Below are 21,844 nucleotides of genomic sequence, written 5' to 3'. Positions count from 1 at the left end.
GTAAACATTTTTCCAAACGGTGCTATGTATAAATAATACGGTAGAGCAACCGAGTTAATAAGTTTGAAAGAAGACGGTGGTTGAGACATAGTTTATTTGTCACAAAAAAGCATTCGATAGCCCTACTCGGCGTTCGATGTGAGCTGTAAGGAGTTGTCGTGTGTATTGATGAAGCAATGAGGAGACAGAAGTAAATTTTGTGGTCAAATTAATTGGTCCTGCTGCTCTCGTTAGGAATATGTGCTGAGGGTGCGTGCTTTGAGTTACGACTGCCAACTTTTGAGCATCGAATTCAAGACCAAGTTTTGCATTCTAATATTGTAGCAATGTGAAAACATTGCTAATGCGCTAGATAGTGGAACTTAAATTCAAAATGAAGTCTGCACAACAGGCGATAGACAAATTAAGACCGGCGAGGATGAAAGACGAGGGAGCAGCGGACTGCGCATCAAAAACTCCATTGTTGAAGAGTAAAGGGGAAGAAACGAAGGGGAAAGACGAGGGAGCAGTGGACTGCGCATCTAAAACTCCATTGTCGAAGAGGGAAGGGGAAGAAACGGCACATTGACGGGTATCTTTCTCAGCGTCTACAAAAATATCAGGAGTGGGTGTGTGGTTAGAAGCAGAATGGTACATTGGAGGGCCATCCGCTTTATTTGATGAATGGAGCATTAGTGGAACTTTACTGACGAGAATGCATGTCATGGAAATCTCTTATGTGTGAAGGGATTACCCAAGTTTTGCTGCATGGAGTGACATACCGGGGTGAATAAGAGAGCCAAACACCTTGCGCACAACGTGACCTGCAAGCACAAGACTTTCTCCTGATGCATCATCATCAACTACTGCGTTTGCGACAACAGACAGAGCATGGGTACAACTAAGACGTGGCTGATAACCAAACTGATATGGCGGACCGTAACACTTCGCATTCAGATGTTCGATGAAGAGCAGTTCAAGAAAGCTTGCAGGAAATAGTAGCCACTGTTATAGGGTGCAGCGACGGGCAATGAGTGGCAAGTTTGCCTTTCTTTGGTATTGGAGTGAGACCTCTAATCCAGAAAGAAGAAGATACAATTCCTTGGATCATAATCATCTGCATCAAAAGGGCAATATAAATAACCAGTAGCCCACTACCATGGAGAATGTGAAAAGCGCTCACCTTATCTATGCCGGAAGATTTCTTATGTTTTAACTGCAGCATCGCACCCACTACGGAATTAATCAAGACAACAAAATGTCTGGAGGGCAGCTAGAAAGAAATTTGTCAAGCTTTCCTTCATATTCAGACCAAAGGGAGGCATCTGGCGGAGAGAATCCAGCAGAAAAGTAAGAGTTCCACTTTGGATCAGGAATAACATTGGCGGATAGACAGGCACTGGGATGATCTTTTTAAAAATTTCTCCAGAAGGAAGTTTGGAACTTACAAACTTGCTCAGAAGTCTCTTCAACTATCAGGTTCGTGCAAGGTCGTACCCAGAGGGAGGGTCAGGGGGTTTTGAAGCCCCCCCCCCCGAAATGTTTGTTGACTCGTAAAAACGTAACAAAATGGATATAAACAAATTTGTATGCGTTTTTTGAGGTTTTTTTGTGTAACCCCCCACCGCCCCCCCCCAAAAAAAAAATCTTTGAGTAAAACCCCCTCCGAAAAAAAATCCTGGGTACGGCCTTGGTTACATGTATATCCACCTCGGACCAAAAGTTTTTTTTTTCAAGTTTTTTCAACTGAACGTAAGGAGCAAAATTAAATCTTAAAACAAAAAGAAATTCTTACGGATATGAAGGGGTTTGACCCCCCCCCCCCGTCAATACCTCGCTCTTTACGCTAAACTTCGAATTTTGTTCCAATTCTTTAAGAAAGACCCCTAAATTACCAAGGCCGTTTATTTAGAAAAAATAGCTCTTTTGACAGATCTAAAAAAAATTTAGCGTAAAGAGCGAGGTTATGACGAGGGGACAAACCCCCTCATATGCGTAATAATTTCTGTTCGTTTTAAGTTTTAATGTTGCTCCTTACTTTCAGTTGAAAAAACTTGTTTTATTATTTAATTTCTGCTAATTTTTTAAATAATTCTGGGAAATCTGGCACCTCCTCCATGGAAAATTCCCTTCCCCCCTGAAAAATCCTCCCACGTAACCCTCTCCCCCCTACCACCCATAACCAGAAAAAAATCCCCCTGAAAACGTCATTTATATTTAAAGTATAAATGAAACTGAAAACGAATAGAAATTAGATAAACAATCAATGCGAACAAACATACAATATATATTAATGTAAATGAATAAATATATCTTAAAACGAGTGAAACTTAAATTGAATATCCAAATCAAGTTTGAATCGAATAAAATTAACTACAAACAACAGTTTGGGTATCGCCTCACTGCAGAAGCCTAAAACCTACTGCGTCATTGGCGCCTTACTGAAAACTATGAGTCTTGAACAGTTTTGGAAAGTATAAACAAAATCAAATTGAATATTAGATATATAATGATATTAATTGTTGAAAGATCCACCAGTTCAAGATTTTTTTTTCACTGTAATTTTTATTTCCATTTTCAATGCTGTAAGAACTTGAAAAGAATAAATTTGTAATATACGAGTAATTCGTTTTCAGTGAAGCGCCAATGGCCAGAAGGCTTTAGGTTTTTACAGTTAAAGAAGGGGGCAGTATCCAAATTTTGTTTGTAGTGAAACTATATTTGTCTTGGCTAATCTTGGAAAGAACGAATAAATTAAAATGAATATTTGATGCATAATGATATTAATTACTAAAAGCTCATCAGTTAAAAATTTTACTGTAATTTTAATATTTATTTTCAATATTAAGTACAAAGGAAAACATTTGTAATATAATTTGTTTTCAGTAAAGCGCCAATGACACTGTAGGTTTTAGGCTTCTGCAGTGAGGCGATAACCAAACTCTTGTTTTTAGTTATTTTTATTCGATTCAAACTTGATTTGGATATTCAATTTAAGTTTCACTCGTTTTAAGATTTATTTATTCATTTACGTTACTATATATTGTATGTTTGTTTGCATTGATTGTTTATTTAATATCTGTTCGTTTTAAGTTTCATTTATACTTTAAATATTTTTTTCGTTTTATGCTTGATTTTCATATTCAATCTAAGCATTTACTCGCTTTAAGATCTATTTATTCATTTATATTATTACTTGTTGTATGTTTTTTGCTATGATTGTTTATTTAATTTCTGTTCGTTTGGGTTTCATTTATTCTTTAATAGTACTTTGTGGTCGTTTATATAGTGAATTTTAACCGGTGTTTTTACATGCTGACGTTACGTTCAAAGTTGTATTTACTTTTATTATAAAAGCTTTTTTTTCGGAAGGTTTTTTTTAATTAATTTTTGTTCTTTTTTTATAGCAAAGAGCTTCATTTTTTTCTTGCATGAGGGGGGGGGGGGGGTTGCTTACTGTCCAATTATTCTTGACTTTAAAAACCGGATCTAGAACTTTCAATTTAAATCGAATGAGGCTTTTTTCAAAGTCTATACGATTACCTCTTTGATAAAAACCTGTATAAAATGACAAATAAAGTGTTATTGACAAATAAAGTCAATCACAATATTATATTACTTATTTAGTCTACTGTCAATATAACGTAATTTGGGTGTAGTAGTTATGTCCTCTTTATCCCTAATCTAGAAATCCCTAGGATTAAGTCACAGAATGGGAGAAAGGGTCAACTGCTCTGGTAAGCAGGCTTGGTATTGTTAGATACCAAATGAGGCTGACTTTCACCAGTTTAAGAACTCGCCTAAAATGTAGTTCTTCTCGTAGATGAACATCTTTAGCCTATAATTCTTCAGCATCGCACGGCGGTAGAAAACTTCTTATAAGCCCTCTTAGCTTTTCGCAATAACGAATATAGGACAGGAATATTCACTTTTGCCGAGTTTTATACCATCTGCTTTGGCCATAGCACAAATATATTGTTGCAAAACCTTCGGGAATTTTCAGAGGCAAATTAAAGGACTTTGGCTAAGTTTGTGGTATACTTTTGTCAATTTTTGGGTTTTGGTGTTGCTCCTTACTTTCAGTTAAAAAAAACTTAGTTTTTTTTATCTAATTCAGAACCAAAACGAGAGCCAGTTGTTGAACTGGGCCATTGTGCAGAAGTGATGCCAAATTAAACGTAAAAAAAAAAATAAACTGTATTCTTGCTTTGCCTTTTGCAAATATTATTATTAATAAACAAAGAAGTTGCAATTAATATTTGTAACCTTTACTTTACTCAGTCTAGACATTGATTTTTAGGTTAAAATATTCAAATTTGTAGGGATTTTTCTGAGGGGAAGAGCGTTGTGGTTTCAAAACCGTATTGCTACGGTTAAATATCGAAATTTGCACGTTTTAACCGATATTTGCAAAGGATATTGCTAGGATCAGGTACGAAATTTACACATTTAAGCAAACTTCTTTATTATTTTTCAGGGTCCCCTGACAATTATTAATAAAGCTCTGTGCTTTCACGTGGCTGTGCTTGTGTTATATGGGTGGTTGGTCAAAGCTTTGGGGGGGGGGGGTAAAACACCCCCTTTCTAATATCTTTACTTCTGATTCGCCCAAAAAGTAGTGTTAGCTTAGGCAGTAGTAGTAGGTTAAATATGTCACTGAGCTATGGCCTTTGCAAAACAAAAGTGATCCGTTTATCTGGCCTCCCCCAGGCCATTCAGCGTGTCCCCAGGTGGCGATAGGGGAACGCTCTACAGATATGTAGGGTACCTCCATAGGAGGCACGAACCAAGGGGGGACCTTGACCCTGGGGGTCCATAATAGAATCTGGGGCACCCTCGCCCGGGGTCATAAATACAGGCGGAGTAGGAAGAAGGCCCCTTAAATGTACACTCAAAAGTGCCCACTGGTTTGTCCACAAGTCCCATGAGTTGCAAACCTTCTCCCAGCAATGGGTTAAATTGCATGGTGATGCAGAACACCATCGCGGGAGGATCCTCTATAGGAGGACGACTGTGGCAGGGCGTAAGATCCAGATCTATGGACAACGGCCTCTGCAAAGGGCTGCCTCGACCTGTTCGGGGTACCTGCAAGACTGGGGACCTTGCGTTCAACTCTATTCCCACTTTAGGAGTGGCGCCCCTCGAGGAAATTATAGCCTAGTAAACGACACAGCATTCGCACGGGATTCTGACTAATGGACAATTCTTCTGGGATTGGTATGTTTTGATGGGCGTCCTTGGGCTGAAAAACCTCTTCCTAGCTGATTTATCTATTATGGGCTGCCTCCCCGTAATAGCATAATATTTGTAGGCATGAATATATAATAAGTCGGAGGTAATAGGCTTGAGATTGTTTGTGTAGGATTTCAACTCTTGTTGATAGAAGAGCATCGCCAAGTGCTGAAAACCATGTTGTGACCAAGATTGGCCCAGGATTGCACAAAGCCTCTTTTGATGGAGGTCCCAGGGACTTCTTGCTGTCCGGTTCTAAGCCGGCTTAAGCACTTCGGTGTAGACTTGAGAAGATATGTGACCCCCGTCCTGCATTGGTATCCGGGATCATTGCTTTTCCTGAGGCGAAAAAAATTTCAATGATTTAAAGAACATGAAAATTGGAACTTGGAATGTTACGACATTAAAAAATGACTATCGTTTCGACATTTTTACTGAGGAAATCAGGCGCTTCGAACTGGAATTTTTAGGTGTTTTAGATACTCATATCCCAGGGGTAGGAAACCTAAAATTAGGAGATATAGAATTTGTTTACTCAGGCAGGAAGGATGGGGTACATAGACAGGGAGTAGGGCTCATGATGAATAAGGAAGCTGCTAAGTCTTGTTTAGGCTGGGAAGGTATTAATAATAGAATACTAATTGCTCATTTTTATGACTAAAAAGTTCAGGGTATCAGTTATAGTAGAATATGCCCCTGTAGAACCGACTGACGGAGATACTAGTGACTCAGATGAATTTTACTTACAGTTACAGGACCAAAAAGACAAGGTCCCAGGTAGAAATATGATGTTATTACTGGGAGATTTTAACACCCAGGTTGGTAGAAATAAGGATAGATGGTATCCCAGCTTAGGTAAATTTGGTGTAGGAAAAGAAAACAGTAATGGATACAGACTTTTGCAATTTTGTAGGTATAACAATCTAGTTATAACCAATACGGTGTTTGGTCATAAAGTGGCTCATAAGTTAACAAGGTATTCACGCAATGAAAAGAAAGCCAACCTTATTGATTATGTTATTGTAAACTGAAGACTGTCAGGATTAATACAATATACTAGGGTATATAGGAGTGTTGTTATTAATGTTAAAAGTAAAAATCACCATCTAGTAGTGTCTAGGGTTAAGTTAAAGCTGAAATATCGGAAGGGTAATTACCTCCCGGGAAGTTATGATGTTAGTAGACTCCACGATGAGAATTTGAGAGAAACTTTCCAGGAACGGTTGAATACTAAACTTGAGAGTTTAAAATTTGATAATGTGGAAGATGGTTGGAATAATTTTAGAAAAATAATTTGTCAAGTTGCGGAAGGTGTATTAGGGAAGAAAGCTAGAACTGCAGCTAAGAATATTAGTGAAAAAGCTTTATGTTTAACAGAAAGGAGAAAGGACTTGTACAAGAATTATCAGAGTGATAGATCGCATGAAAACAAAAGAAATGTAAAGAAATGTAAGAGAAAGCATTGAAATATGAACTAAGGCGGTGTGAAGTGGAGGCCATAGATAAAATTGCCGAGGATTTAGAAGATGCAGCTAGACGGCATAATAGTAAAATATTGTACTGGCACGTTAACAAATTGAGAGGTAGTAGTCAATCCGGACTTTTCCCACTTAAAGATAGGAATGGGGTGGCAATTAGCGATGAGGAAAAAGTTAAAGCGAGATGGGCCGAACATTTTGAGAACTTGCTTAACCGAGATAGAGTTGCAGGAAAAAATATAGAGGAAAATGAAAAAATTTGTGATACCTTGGATGTGAAGGAAGATTTGTTTTGTGAGGAGGAATTAGCAACAGAACTAAAAGGATTAAAGAATAATAAGGCTCCAGGTGCTGATAGGGTGTAAATGAGTTTCTTAAATATGGTGGTTCTGAGGTTAGAAATAAGTTATTGAAGATTATGAATATAATTTTTGAATAAGGGGAAGTGCCTAACGATTTTAGGAAAACCTTAATTAAGCCACTTTATAAGAAAGGTGATAAAAGTGAGTGTGGTAATTATCGAGGCATTAGTCTGGTCTCTGTAGGTAGCAAATTGCTTAGTAATATGATACTTTTTAGACTGAGAGATGCCGTAGACAAAGTTTTAAGAGAAGAGCAGTGCGGTTTTAGAAAAGGTAGAGGATGTGTTGACCAAATTTTCACTCTTAGGTTAATAATTGAGAAGTGCCTAAGTTTTCAAACACCTTTGGTCTTCAGTTTTATAGATTATGAGCAAGCGTTCGATTCTATTGAAAGAGAAGCTTTAGTAAAGGTTTTATCCTTTATGGCATACCAGATAAATACATTTAAGTTATTATTGCTATGCACGAGAATAACACTGCTGCGGTTAAGGTAGGAAATGAGGTTAGCAGCTGGTTTTGTATTAAATCAGGAGTTAAGCAGGGCTGTGTTGTATCCCCCCTTATATGGATTATTTTGATGGACTTTGTTTTAAGGAGCACAGGAAAGGCAATGGGAGACCACGGAATCAAATGGGGAGGAAAAAGTCTCCTGGACTGGGATTATGCTGATGATTTAAGCATCCTAGGTGATAGTGTGAGCAAAATGAATGAAGTTTTAGAGGTTTTGCGAGTTCAGGGTGCTAGTATTGGTTTGAAAATTAATGTTAGGAAGACTAAGTCACTAAGGCTAGGAATAAGTGAAGATGAAAAGGTGACGTTGGGTAATGAAAAGATTGATCAGGTGGGCAGCTTCACTTACATTGGTAGTATTATTAGTAAAGATGGTGGGAGCAGTGAAGATGTTAAAAATAGAATAGCGAAGGCTCAGGGTGTTTTTTCAAAGTTAAAAAAAGTCTGGAAGAAAAGGAAGATAAGTCTGAAAACCAAGATTAGAATCTTAGAAGCTAAAGTGATGACAGTGGTCAAATTTGGCTCTGAAACATGGACGCTCCAAAAAGCGGATGAAGATTTGCTAGATGTTTTCCAGAGAAATTGCTTAAGGATTGTTCTGGGTACCCGGCTGACTGACCGTATTTCAAACAATAGGCTATACGAAAAATGTGGTTCAATACCACTTTCGAGGACTATAATGAAAGAAAGATTGAGGTGGTTAGGGCAAGCTGCGCGGATGAAGGATGACAGATTGACGAAGATTGTTCTTTTTGGACAACCATCTAGGGCTAAACGGAAAGCAGTTCGCCCCGTCTGGGGTGGGAGGGCGTCATAAAGAAAGATTTAAAGGAAATGGGAACTTCGTGGGCGGGTGTAAAAAGGGAGGCTTTGAATCGATTGGGGTGGAGGAGGAGCGTGCGTAGCTTTGTTGGCCTCAGGCGGCTTGGTGCTGCGATGAGTTGTTAGGAGTAGTTAGTAGTAGTGTAAACGCCATCAAACTATTCCGATCTATATCACATGCACAGTCTGAAAACATACTTTTATACTTTACAAGCAAACCTTTCCATTTTCATTTGAATGGCTTAAATCGAATTTCTTCAAAAAGTTTGGATCAGTTCAAGGTTGGCTTTCAGTACTTTTCCTGTTTGTCAAATCACCAACCTTACCCCCAATATTAACAATTTCAGCTTTGAAGGCTGAAATTACGTCATTGATCATTTCAATAATACTTTCAATTATGTCATCGGTTTAACTGTAAAGAACTTTCACTATTATTAAAAGGATAAATTGTACGCTTATCCTTCACAAATTTAACAGAGGAAGCATACAAAATTCAGAGCATTTATTAGCAGATTCTCTAACGACTGTCATCCCATCGAATAAAGACAACACTTCTTTCGACCTAAAAAGAACTTCTACCGCTTTGATTAAAATGGAGTTCATCTCTGAGAGCTCTCTCTGAAAATAATCTAGTGATACGGTATAATCCGGAAGTTCATTATTTTGTGAATGGCCCGAAAAGTTATTTATTTTGTTTTATATAAATATGCTAGTTTGAATTTCATTATTTTAATATTTCTACTGAAGACGGTTGCTGTATATGTGGTCGAAATATCTGGACTTTTGTACCTGTTTTTTCACTGTCTAAATAAATGGATTCATACCCATTTGAAAGTTCATTTGTTCTATCTATGTTTGTTTTTGTCTTACAATGCACGGCTTAGCTATTTTTAAAATAAGTCAGGACATAGCTTGTTTGTTATGTCCTGATTCTGCTATGTTCTGTTTTGCACTGAGTAAGGATTTAGCTCTGAGTACGACCTTAGCTCGTTTTTGCAATGAGTAATGGCTAATCTACTTTTTGAAACCTATGGAGCTTACTGTAATATGGCTTTTGCATTGAGATTGAAAATATGTTAGACCTTTCAACATTTTTTTTTTTTTTTAAGTAGGGTGCAACATACTCAAATGTATTCTAAACAAATAATGTATATACCTGCGTAATGCATCGAAGTTCCAAATACATTCTACAAATGAATTTAAGCTCTTAACTCTTAAAACGGCACTAGCACTATCAATTTCCAAACAAATGAATAGATAGGGGGGCAGGGAAACCTCCTGATGGAGGGCCTAAGGGGGTATTTATGGGAATAAGTGGGTACTATGGACCAGCTGTCCTCTCATCACTTTATACTCTTATCAGGATACTGAAATTTTTTGTTTCAAATCAAATGAGTCTTCCTTGAGTTTTCTAAGACCTTCCCTTTGATTAAATGTAGATGGAAGAAAAGAGTAATACATAGAGTAAACGTTGATCTTTCCCAAGTTGAAGCTACTGCATTGACTGTGACGTGGCGGGAGTGCTCGAGAATTGTAGCTCATTATAGGAGCTTCATTCTTCAGATCTCCTTTTATAAAATATTTTATCATTTTCAGTAATTTAATTTATCTGATAGATTTTCAGTCAAAAACATTGTATAATTCATAAGCGTTCTGTAAATGATCCCAAAAAGACCTTGAGGAAGAGATGCATCATGTCTACATGTCAAAGATCTATATTTCGTAAATAATGTTGGAAATGCTATAAGAAATTATTAACTACGCTACAGAAACTCTAATTAGATCATGACAAAAGAGGAGCAGTTGGTCTCAGGTGGATTGGTAACGCAAGAGTTTCTAGTAGCAGATGTATTGAGAATAGAATTTAATTTTTTTTTCTTTTTTTATAAGGGTATATTTTATTTAAAACTAATCTAAAAGTCATTTGAAAATTTAAGAAAACAATAGCTTTGGATAAGACAAGTTAGAGTTATTGTCACTTCAAATATAAAAAATTTAATTCAACCAACTCAAAAATATAATGAACATAAACACAATACCAAATTAATTTGGTAAAATCAAAGAAACAAAAAACAAATGTGGCAACGTATTATCAAATTAGAATGCCGTAAATGCCCGGACATGAATTCTTCTGATGAACATTCAAATTACAACGTCTAGAAAAAGCTTTCTTACATAAATCACACACGTAAAGTTTTTCGCCCGAATGAATTCTTTTATGAGCTGATAAATTGCAACGTGTCGTAAATGTTTTCTTACATATATCACACTCGAAAGGTCTTTCCCCTGTGTGAGTTCTTCGATGAATAGCTAAATGGGAAACAGCAGAAAATGCCTTTATACAAATATCACACTCGTAAGGCTTTTCCCCTGTGTGAATTCTCCGATGAACAGATAAGTGGGAGGCTACAGAAAATGATTTTGTACACACATCACAAACGTATGGTCTTTCACCTGTATGAGTTCTTTCATGAACAGATAAACTTGATTTTTGGACAAAAGCCTTCTTACATATATTGCACTCATATGGTTTTTCCCCAGTATGAATCTTCATATGTCTAGACAAATGAAAACTACTTGAAAATTTTTTACAACACACCGTGCACTTATACTGTTTTTCAGAAGGCAATATTTTGAGCAGAGTGCTATTGAACACTCTTGGCTCTTGCTTCAACTCTGTCTCCTCCTGCTCTGCAGAATCACATTCGACATACAACTGGGTATCACTTGGCCTCTCAGGTTCACAATCAGAGTCTATTTCTTGCTTTAAAAATACACTTTCAAAACCCGGCACATGTTGCATTTCATTTTCTTGTTTAGACCTACCATTCTTAAACAACGGTGAGATATGGCTATCTGGAAATAAAAAAATATTAAAATTTATCTACTGATTATGAGCCTCAGGGGCTGTCGGGGGTTATGTCATCTCTGGATACATTTCACCTTTAGACTATCTTGAACGAAATGGCCATCTCTAAATTTTGATCGAATGTTTTTCGGGGAGGGAATTAAAAAAAGGCGGTAAAGGGGGACTGGTTGAGCTCAGATCATTTTCGACTCTGAAAAAAAAAACACTATAACTTTCAATTTGCAATCAAATGTACCCCCTAAGACGTTTCTACGACAACACTTCCATACAAAAGTGACCCTAAAAATAAATTAATACATTGAAGGCTTATGGCTCTTTACTGCAGGCAACACTGAAGCGCAGTCATAGATATAATCTTCGATTGAGGGGGGGGGTGGAATCTAAATAGTTCCATCAATATTTTCTGTATGTGTGAATGAAACCAGTACTTTAGTTCTTCTATATCCTCTACCATGGTATATTCTCGTGTGCCTGGACATACAAGCCCAAGATCCTTTAGCATGTATAGCAAAACTTTCAAATAATCTGAATTTCCTTTCCTCTAGCTTCTGAATTTCTGTTTGTGTCTGAAATTCAACTTTTTACAATCTTGCAAACCTTCATTTATAATAAAGGCTTAAGAATCTTAACCTCATTTAATTATGTACCTAGGAAGAGGATTGGAATTTAGCTACATAAATGGTGCAGCTTATTGTTTGATATACAGCCAGTTAAATAGGTGCATCAGATTCCTCTATCAAACATTTAAAATATCTTCCTCAGCCTTTTTCAAGCACCGACGCTTGAAATCCATGCCTGATCACTTTCATTGACACCAAGCTACTTAATGCCAATCTTGGACCACTCAGCAACCCTCAATGGCTCCACTGTTGGAAAAGCTAGATATCAAGCCTCCATTAGGTTAGCCTGCTATGCAAATGATAATTTCTATTATCTAAGTTATAAGCAAACACTTGTAGGTTAAAACCATCGAGAAAATCATGGAATTTCTCCTAATAGTTAATACAACGCTTTGATATAGCGAATTAACGAGCTAATTACTGTGTCAAACTGGTTAACGAGTTATTTCGGTCTGCATTAGGTGTTTTATCCGCAATAAGCAGCTCTTCTCTTGTATTATTCCAGTTGATATTGTTACAGATGAGAGTTAACAACCATGCAGATGGTCAAGACACTGAATAGAAACGAGTTAATTAAAGAGACTGCAGCGTCTTAACTCGACTTTTTAGCCTTCCGATTGCATTGCCATGCAAAGCGAGCTCTATAACGTTTATCAGACTTTTTCCACAGAAAAAAAGCATTTCGTTCGTTATCAGTCCAAAGATTACGGTGCAAAACTCTTGGTTAACTACGTCAGTTGAACCGTCACATTATTTTTGTGTTGATGTCTCCACCATGGTAAACTCTCTATAAGATACCGAAGTTACCTGAGTTTATGCATCCTTTTATTATGGTACACAAGGCCATGACAAATGTTGACAATATAAAACTAAATTCAACATTAGTTATTCTTTGAAGCTTTAGCATGGCGTCATTTATGATTGTAATCTAAAGTATGTGACGTTATTCGCGAGTTCTATTATATTGTGTCTGAGTAGGTTTTATCAGAAATCAGGAGGAGGTTTACAAGACGGGGAAATTTTAACGTTGTGTTATTGCACTGTCATCGGAAGTGCATATACTGATAAAATTTAATACAGAAGTGGTCAAAAAATTGATCACAAATTCAACAAATGCGTGTGATAAAAGAACTTACAAAAAAAAATTATAATAATAATAAAAGCGACCTAAGTAAGGGTCTACTAAGAGTGAGCGTTCCCAAGTTTCGATATTTTTCGACTCTTCGTGTTGAGTATCCTGCCGAAAAGTATCAAATCTGAATATAAAAATTCAAGTCTCACGAATTGTTCCAAGTGTAGCCTATAGTCTTTATCACCCTGGGTAAACATAAATAAAAAGAACACAATGAATCACAAATACAGACTCACTTTTATTTTCCTCAAAATCTTTAATAAAACCTAACTGAAAACAAGCCTTTTGGCTTTCACTTTACACCTGAGCGTCGGACAAGCAAACGATCGGAGGTCGAGATGACCAGTGGATGATCTGTAAGAAGGGTGATCCGAGGGGAAAAGATGATTGACTCAGGTTAATGACGTTTTGGTCTTTAGACAGCATATAGTGCGTTAACTCTATTCCTGTTTGAAGTATATTCTTTCACTTTCAGCTTTACTTGATAACTTATTGTAATTTCTCTTTATTTTGGTTTGATTTTTTTTTTACAAACAGCGATTTATACTCGTTCTACGATTGAATTATTCTTTGAATTTATTCCTGCTAGTCTTTGGTTTAATGTAGTTCTTAATTTTTCTTAAAAACTTCTATCGAGGGAAAACTTTTTTAATCCATTGAAGGAGATGTACATCTCTGAAGAATTATTTAAAATTTGAATATTATGATTTTGTTTTTATTCGCATTCAATTTTAAAACGAAGAAAATGACATTTTCTGAGACAGGAAAAGCTCGACAAAACAAAGTAAAGATAAAAAAACATTTAAAAACAAGAAATAAAACTCTCTTAACCAAGAAATAAAACTATGTCCATTAAAAACGGAAAAAGATTAACCTTAAAAAACAAAAAATAACAAAAGAAGTTCTGTAAAGAAAAGTTAAAAGCTATATTATACCAAAGATCGGCAGAATTAAAGTTAAATAATTTCTCAAGCGTAAAACTACCAAAAATCACTATCAATGACTGAATTTTTTTTTATGAAGTTAAAACAGAAATTACAAAAAAATTAAGTCAAACTCAAAACGGTTAGAAACCAAGATAAAAAAAGGGCAGAGTTAACGACCCCTGAGGTATCCAATGACTAGAACATAGCTTGTACCTTATCAAAAATAAAATACATCTTAAATACTTTCTCTTTTATACCTGAAATAAATCCAGATTATTAAGTTTTTCAGAAATGAGTATCAGTTATATTAAACTGTCAATGCACATTCATTGGTTCTTTCCAGTAATCTTGCTTATGACGGTGATTTTTCTTTTTTTTTTTAAATTATGAGTAATATAATGGGTTTAAATCTGCATAGTCTTTGGCGTTTTATAGTACTGAAGGAATTTTAACCACTATCATGTTACAGACTTCAGCAAAAACAAATATTAATTAACTAACCTCCTCCACATACCCTGAAAGTTTCAACTTAATTTCATTAACCTTTCCAGAGATATCGCAGATAAATCTTTTCGATTACTTTAGAGGCACATAATGCATAGTGGAAGAAGAGCATTTTTGACAAAACATTTAAAAAGGGAATAATCAGCAGTTTGCTAGAATCAAGAGTGTCTAAGCAGTTGATATGGTAAACTAATGAGGTGAAGAGCCAAATAACAAGAGTTTTTTTTTTACATAATTAAACATTCTATTTATATAAAAAAAAAAACTAAAAGGAAAAAGATAGAAATGCATTACGTAGGCTTTGAAAAAATATCGAGAGTGTTTTACAAAAAAAAAAAAAACGAGGGAGACTATCATTAAGTGGAAGAAAAGTGAAGCAAAAAGCAGAATCACATTTTTCGGCAAGAACCTCCGCCAAGCCATCCTCAGTGCACAACATAAAGACGAAAAAACACTAACCTTTTGAAGTGACCTCTAACAAGACAGAGTAAACGCTAAAAAGGAGCGTGAAGGGCCAAAGCAATGTCAAATTCATCATTTTTTATTTTAGGCATTAGAGATTTATTTAGAGAAAGTATGTGCCCCTTCAGTTTTTTTCTAAAATACTGATGGGTTCTGCCAGTATACAACTTCCCACAAGTGGACATGAATCTGCGAACACCATTACCAAGTATAGGATCAGTTTTTGTCATTCTCAGAATTGAAAAGATGTTCGACCTTAAGTTAATTTTTTAAGGAGACAGAAATATTAAGTTTCTTTAAACTTTTTCCAAGTTCATCACTGAGTCTAGTCATATATGACAAAAAACAAAAAAAAATTATTTTCACTTTTAGGTTTTACTAAAGAATTCAAGACGGCTTTACTATTTCCTTATTCTACCGTTTTTAAACTCCGATGTATATTATTCTTATAAAGTTTAATGGGGTAGCCACTACAGAGTAAACTATTTTTAATGTAATTGAATCCGGAGCCTACATGTCTGTCTGAACAGATTTGTAGAACCCGATCGACTAAAGATATAACCATGTCTCTTTTTTCAGAAGAATGATGCTTTGATAAGAAATGCAAAAAAATTATGATGGTGGGTGGGTTTTCAATAGATAGAACATTTAAGATTAGGAGCACCTTTTTTAGAATACAAACATCCAAGAAAGAAAGGTCCCTGAACACTTCAACTCTATCATGAATAAAAGATCCAAATCAGAAGTATTTCTGAGTGTACAAAATCCGTTCAGGGAATCACACCAATGGTCCCAAACGGACAAAACATCATTACAAAATCAGGACCAGAATGGATTCTTCAAGGAAACAGTGTCCAAAACAGAAAAAAAACGTGTGAAAACTTTCAAGAAGCGAGATAAAAGGACTCATTAAGACTCATAATTTGAAGTAAAATTTGTTCCTGGACCTAAAGTACAAGGGCAACTGATGTAGAGGGGAACAAGGGTCATTTCAGACATAGCAGTCATGTCTGAAGTGTTATGCTTTAGAGTCTTATCTGAAGTCTTATTTGCATCTTAGTAAATCTCATTTGTCTATGTTATTTTCTATAAGATTGCAAAAGGGAGCGAATTGTGTCTTTGCTTTGCGATTCATCTACACTTAGGCACGCACTCTTAAACCTTCTTATCCAGAAAATACATTCTAAAACTTTAACACATATTTTAAAAGAGCATAGATACAAAAGATATATCCTTAGTAATAAACTCTCTGATTTGATGTGCTTTCTTCATCAGTTTATCCAGTTTGGATTGTAACTAAATTCTTAATATTTCACAGAAGTCTTTTAGACGCGATTTCCAATAAACAAAGAGAAATTTCAGATTTTTTATTCTGAATTAGTATTAAAAAAAGTCTAAAATCAAGAAAATATGTTCCTAGATTTTGTCCTGGTCCGCCCTTGAAAATCTACCATCAAACATTTTTACATCCTAGGAGCTAATATTTTGTTAAAAGGAACACATTTTGCATGTCCCAGCCGCGTGTAAATGTCTCAGAAATGATTATTAGTGCGGAGTAAGCTATTTTTGGCTCCAATAGGGATGTTGAAAACCAAAATCTACTAACAGATGAAATCGCAAGGAGTGTCTTCGCTTTTAAGCCTTTTTTGTATATTTTAATTCGATCAATAGGAGAAACTGAAATCAATAGGAGAAATCAATAGGATAAACTGATAATTCAATCAATAGGATAATTCAATCAATAGGAGAAACTGAAGTTCGAAAAGAAAAGTACAATGGTCACAAAAGCGGACAAAGAAAACATAGCTGTTATTAAGGACACAATAGATAATGAAAAAAAAAATTTGCCCTTTCGATAAAACCACCTACAAAGAAATAAAACTGACCCCAAAGGTGAAAACACGCATTAATTGAAAAAGGAACTGAAAACTTTAAAAGATAACAACCTAATTGCCTCTCAGTAGTACAGAAAAGCATAACCCAAAGGTTGCTCTGCTTTAAATTTTTACAACCCCAGCTACAAAACAAGGAAAGTTATTCTTACAATTTTTTCAGCCCCTTTAAGAGACACATAAATATTACATAAAAATAAGTCCACCTTCTTGAAAAGTTCAAAAATCAAAGTATAACCAGAAAAACTATTTTAGCCAGTTTAGACACAGTGTGTATGTGCATCTCCTGCAACGTCAATGAATGTGGACAAGTCTAGCAAAAAAAATAATAGAACTTTCTCTGATTGGTCAGATTATAAGACTTTAAAACTGAAACTATATTGACCCATGCTCACCTCTGAAACAAATATTCTTCGTACTGCAGTTTCAGGGATAGATCAGTTTTCCAATTATGAGTTTACAGATAGGATCCGTTTAATCTCCCTATTTGGCAAGTTTCTTCATGGATTCAATTAAAAAATCTACCTTAGACAGTTTTACCTTGAAATACATCCTGATTCCTTTGTGGATGATACTCTGTCCGTTCTGGACCAAAAAGGGATTGTCTGAACAATTTTTGGGCGCTTTTTGATTCAATCTTCAATTAACGTTCCAAGTTGACGATTCGGGGAAGTTTCCTTTCTTGGATGTTCTAATTATGAAAAATATTATTAATCTTGAATTTTCTAGCTACAGAGCCCACCAACAATAATCGTTATTCGCATTTTAGGCAAATCACCCTTCGTCTGAAGGGTGATTATCTCTTTAGTCGGTTATCTCTTTATTCGATCACGGTTCACGAACCACGAGTTCACGGTTCACGATCACGAACCACGGTTATCTCTTTAGTCGATCGAATCCTTAAAGTCTGCTAACACAACCAAGTAGTCTCTGAACTAAATTATAGTGCAGAAATTCTATTCTATAATGGTTATTCGATGAACTTTATAAATTAAATCATAAATAAAAGATTTAAAAAGGTAAAACAAGGAAATAATGGGCATACCTCCCATTCTTAGGTCAAAATCTGTAGGCGAAAATAAAAAATTTACGATTTTACGATATTGTCTATCTCTAAACTTGGTGATAAGCTTTAAAATATTTAAAGATAGACAATCTTTCCGTCTCGGATCGTTATTTGCATTTCTTGGCGAATCCCCCTTCTTCTGAAAAGAAGCACGGTATTCTCTTTAGTCGATCAAGTTCTTAAAATCTATTAACACAATCAAGTAATGTCTGAACTAAATTAAAGTGAAAATATTTTATTCTATAATCGTTATTCCATTAAAAAATAAATGAATTTATAAATAAAAGATTAAAAAAGGTCGTATCAATCCAGTGGTCCTAGAATATCGCGAGAGGGCTCATTTGAATCGAAATTAAAAGTTCTAGTGTCCTTTCTAAGTGACCCAAAAATTTGGAGGGCAACTAGGCCCCCTCCCACGTTCATTCACTTCCCAAAGTCAACCGATAAAAATTTTGAGATAGCCATTTTGTTCAGCATAGTCAAAAATCTAATAATTATGTCTTTGAGGATGACTTTAATCCCACAGTCCCTGGAGGAAGGGCTGCAAGTTACGAACTTTGTCCATTATTTTCAATGGTATTGGTTTTTGGGAAGTATAGCCTACAGACGTTTTCAGGAGGTATTTTTTCTGTGGGGGGAAGCTTATGCCCCTGTGCTTTGTTCTAATCTGCAAGTGAAAATAAAAACTTCAGTTTTACCGCATTGTCTACCTCTAAACTTGGTGACAAGCTTGAAAATTTCTAAAGATAGATAATCTTTCCGTCTCCCTAAAAAACGAACTAAAGATGTAAGCAGTTTTTTAATTCTGGGGAAGATAAAAGTGATCCTATACTTGGCAGTGGCATTTACAGAGACCTGAACGAACTTTTACATTGGCAAAACTAACCAACGGCTGGGAGAAAGACTACACGAACACAAAATTTTCTCCAAATAAATCTTTAAAGTCTAAAAGCAAAAAGTCTAAAAAACACTTTTGAACATCCAGATCGCTAAGTTAATTTTGACGAGGCAACTTTAGCTTCCACAGTAAATGGTAAAAACTTTTTTTTTGTCTTTTTTTAATTTTAGTTCTGGCTATGTCTCCATAGAGTTCACTTTAAAGCGTTAGTGTTTAATTGCAGCTGGTTTTTTTTTTGTGTGGACGGCTGAGGACGGCTTGCCGGAAATTTTTGCTAAAATTTCTCTGCTTTCTTAGCTGTTTCTTCAACTGGCCGAAAACCACCTCCATTTATAAGATTTCTTAACAACTGTCATTTTTTCTTCTTTTTTTATCAAACGTCATGTGTAGCTCAGTGTTATCTTACAAAGTATTCAAATTTCAATGGAGAAATTTAATAATACTTGATCTAAGAATATACACCGTAATTCATACAAGTCACGATATGGCTCACTGCAAAGATCAAATATCTAAGAAAAACACTTGAATAGTTAGAAACATACCTTCATTACTGCCAGTTCTTGAGTCCTGATTATAAGGGTCAGAAGCAGATCCAAGCTGGGTACATATTGCAGGAAAAATAACCAGTATATTGTCTTCTTGTAAAGGAGGTAAGATAAGACGGGGGCTTTCAGTTACCTCCACATTATCATTTTGAACTGAATCCTCAAGTTCTGAAAGAAAACTAAATTCTGCTGATTGACGCAAGTCTGCTACTTCTTTGAAAACTCTGAAAGCTTCCAAGAAAGACCAAGTCAGCTGTTTCTTTTGAGAATCAACAACTTCAAGATTTTTTTCATCAGCTTCATCTTCAGGAAATTGCGTGTTGATTCCCGCAATAGCCCACAGACAAACTAACTTTGTTCTTTTTCTAAAACTTTGTCTTTAATAACAGATTACTTCAAAAGAAAGCCCACAGTCCAAGTATGCTGCATTTTGAAGATGTTAGGCTTGAGTGATAAAACAGCTTTTGAAAGGTGCTTCTCAGTTTCAATTGTAAGAATATTTTAGCATATTTAAGTGTTTGACTCTTTTAACGTTCATTGCATTTGTTGATCTTACGTGATCCCCTAGAAACTTACAATGGCAAAAACGTGGGGAGTAAGATAAAATAAAAAAATACTGAGACGGCTAGCATATTTTTATACCAACTTGTAGAAAAGAAGAGGTTTTAGAGGAAACTTAGCTAAATTTTTAGCTTCATGAAAATATAATTACTAAATTCAGATCGGACTATCCGGATTACTTTAACATGCTTCAGAATTGAATGAATAAATAAATTTTAATAAATTTATTTCCCGTTTTTGGCAAATTGCAAACGGAGTAATAATAAATGAATTAAACAAAAGAGGAAAAAGGAAACAGAAAAGCATAACAAAATATAACATAAATAAAACCAAAAATAACACAGAAACACAGCATAGAAAATAACACAATATCCACACCAGCAAAAAAAGATGTTCATCCAGAGAATCAACTAAAACAAACAGATCTATTACATTTTGCACAGAGCATATAAATTACGCTTAAATTAGGCATTATACAACTGATAAATTACAATCTAAAAAACTAACAGATAAAAATCATGTTTTGGACCTTCTTCTTTCGAAAAAGAGCACCTGGAATCCATTAATACAACTAATACAACACAATTAATACAACGAAAATCAACACAACCAACAGATAAACAACTTTTTTTTTTTTTTCAAGGGATTTTTTTTTCAAGGGATCAAGGGAATTTTTCAATTTATTTCGTCTTTCAATAACGGCAGATATTGATTTTTGTCAAGTTATGATTGACATATTTAAGCTTGGGCCTTGGCTTGAATTTATAGTCCAATCAAAATATCAAAAAGTCACTACTTCTTGATTTCAAATCAGGTCAGAGTCATCAAACAGTTCGTGGTAACGAACTGTAAGTAAGGAGCGACCCGGCACAATGGTGGCCGAAAGTCTAAAAAACGGAATTTTGATACCAATAGATACAACAAAAGAATCAGATTTTAATTGCGATTTCAAATATATAAGTTTCGTCAAGTTTAGTCATACCCATCAAAGGCCACGGGCCTGAGACAATTTGGATTATTTTCGAAAAAAATGGGAAAAGAACCCCTAAAAGTTATAGAACCTTAATGAAAATCACGCCATCATATTAAGCGTATCAGAGAACCCTACTGTAGAGGTTTCAAGCACCTATCTACAAAAATGTGGAATTTTCCATTTTTTTGCCAGAAGAAAGATTACGGATACGTGCTTATTTGTTTTTTTTTTCTTTTTCCCAGGGGTAATCGTATTGACCCAGTGGCCCTAGAATATCGTGAGAGGGCTTATTTAAATGGAAATTAAACGTTCTAGTGCACTTTTTAAGTGACCAAAAAATTTGAGGGCAACTTGGCCCCCTCCCATGCTCATTTTTTCCCGAAGTCACCCAATCGAAATTTTGAGTTAGCCATTTTGTTCAGCATAGTCGAAAATCTAACTAATATTTCTTTGAGGATGACTTAATCCCCCACTGTTCCCGGGGGAAGGGCTGCAAGTTATAAACTTTGCCCATTGTTTACATATAGTGTTGGTTATTGGCAAGCATACAGGCGTTTTCAGGAGGATTTTTTTTCTAGTTTGGGGTCGGGGTTAGAGTAGGGTTACGGGGGATGATCTGTCCATGAAGAATGTTTCCGTGAGGGAAGGGAAAGTTCTATAAAGGGGGCACCAGACTTTCTGGTATTATTTGAAAAACGATCAGAAACTAAATAAAAAACAAGTTTTTTTCAACTGTAAGTAAAGAGCACCACTAAAGTTTAAAACGAAAAGAAATGATTACGTATATGAGGGGGGTCACCCCATAGTCAATGCCTCGCTCTTTACGCTAAAGTTTTTTTTGTTTAAAAAAATAAAGTTGTGAGACAGAGTCAAACTTTGGCGTAAAGAGCGAGGCGTTGAGGAGGGGAAAGACCCTTTTTTATACGGAATAATTTCTGTTCGTTTTAAGTTTTAATGTCGTTCCTTACTTTCAGTTAAGTAAGAACTGAAAGTAAGAAGCAACATTAAAACTT

The 21,844-nt window shown here is 35.5% G+C and overlaps 1 protein-coding gene across 6 annotated transcripts in view; it reads right to left on the bottom strand.

Moving 5' to 3' along the window:
* Positions 1 to 10,283: 10,283 nt before the first annotated feature.
* Positions 10,284 to 21,844, bottom strand: part of LOC148947939 (uncharacterized) — a 56,636-nt gene continuing 45,075 nt past the window's right edge. For 3 of the 6 annotated variants that reach the window (XM_089095594.1, XM_089095595.1, XM_089095596.1), the window contains 2 exons: positions 19,295 to 19,465; positions 10,296 to 11,239 (listed from right to left, as the gene is read on the bottom strand). In XM_089095594.1, the coding sequence (XP_088951720.1) occupies positions 10,476 to 11,239; positions 19,295 to 19,465 (935 nt within the window). In that variant the 3' untranslated portion in view covers positions 10,296 to 10,475. Of the gene's footprint in view, positions 11,240 to 19,294; positions 19,466 to 21,844 lie in introns of all 6 variants that reach the window. The other 3 variants (XM_089095597.1, XM_089095593.1, XM_089095598.1) reach the window with 3 other exon arrangements.

The sequence above is a fragment of the Artemia sp. Qi Xiang Cuo genome, chromosome 10 (genome assembly GCF_049724085.1).
Source record: "Artemia sp. Qi Xiang Cuo chromosome 10, ASM4972408v1, whole genome shotgun sequence".
Taxonomy (NCBI): domain Eukaryota; kingdom Metazoa; phylum Arthropoda; class Branchiopoda; order Anostraca; family Artemiidae; genus Artemia; species Artemia sp. Qi Xiang Cuo.
This window is presented reverse-complemented; position numbering and strand designations above follow the sequence as displayed.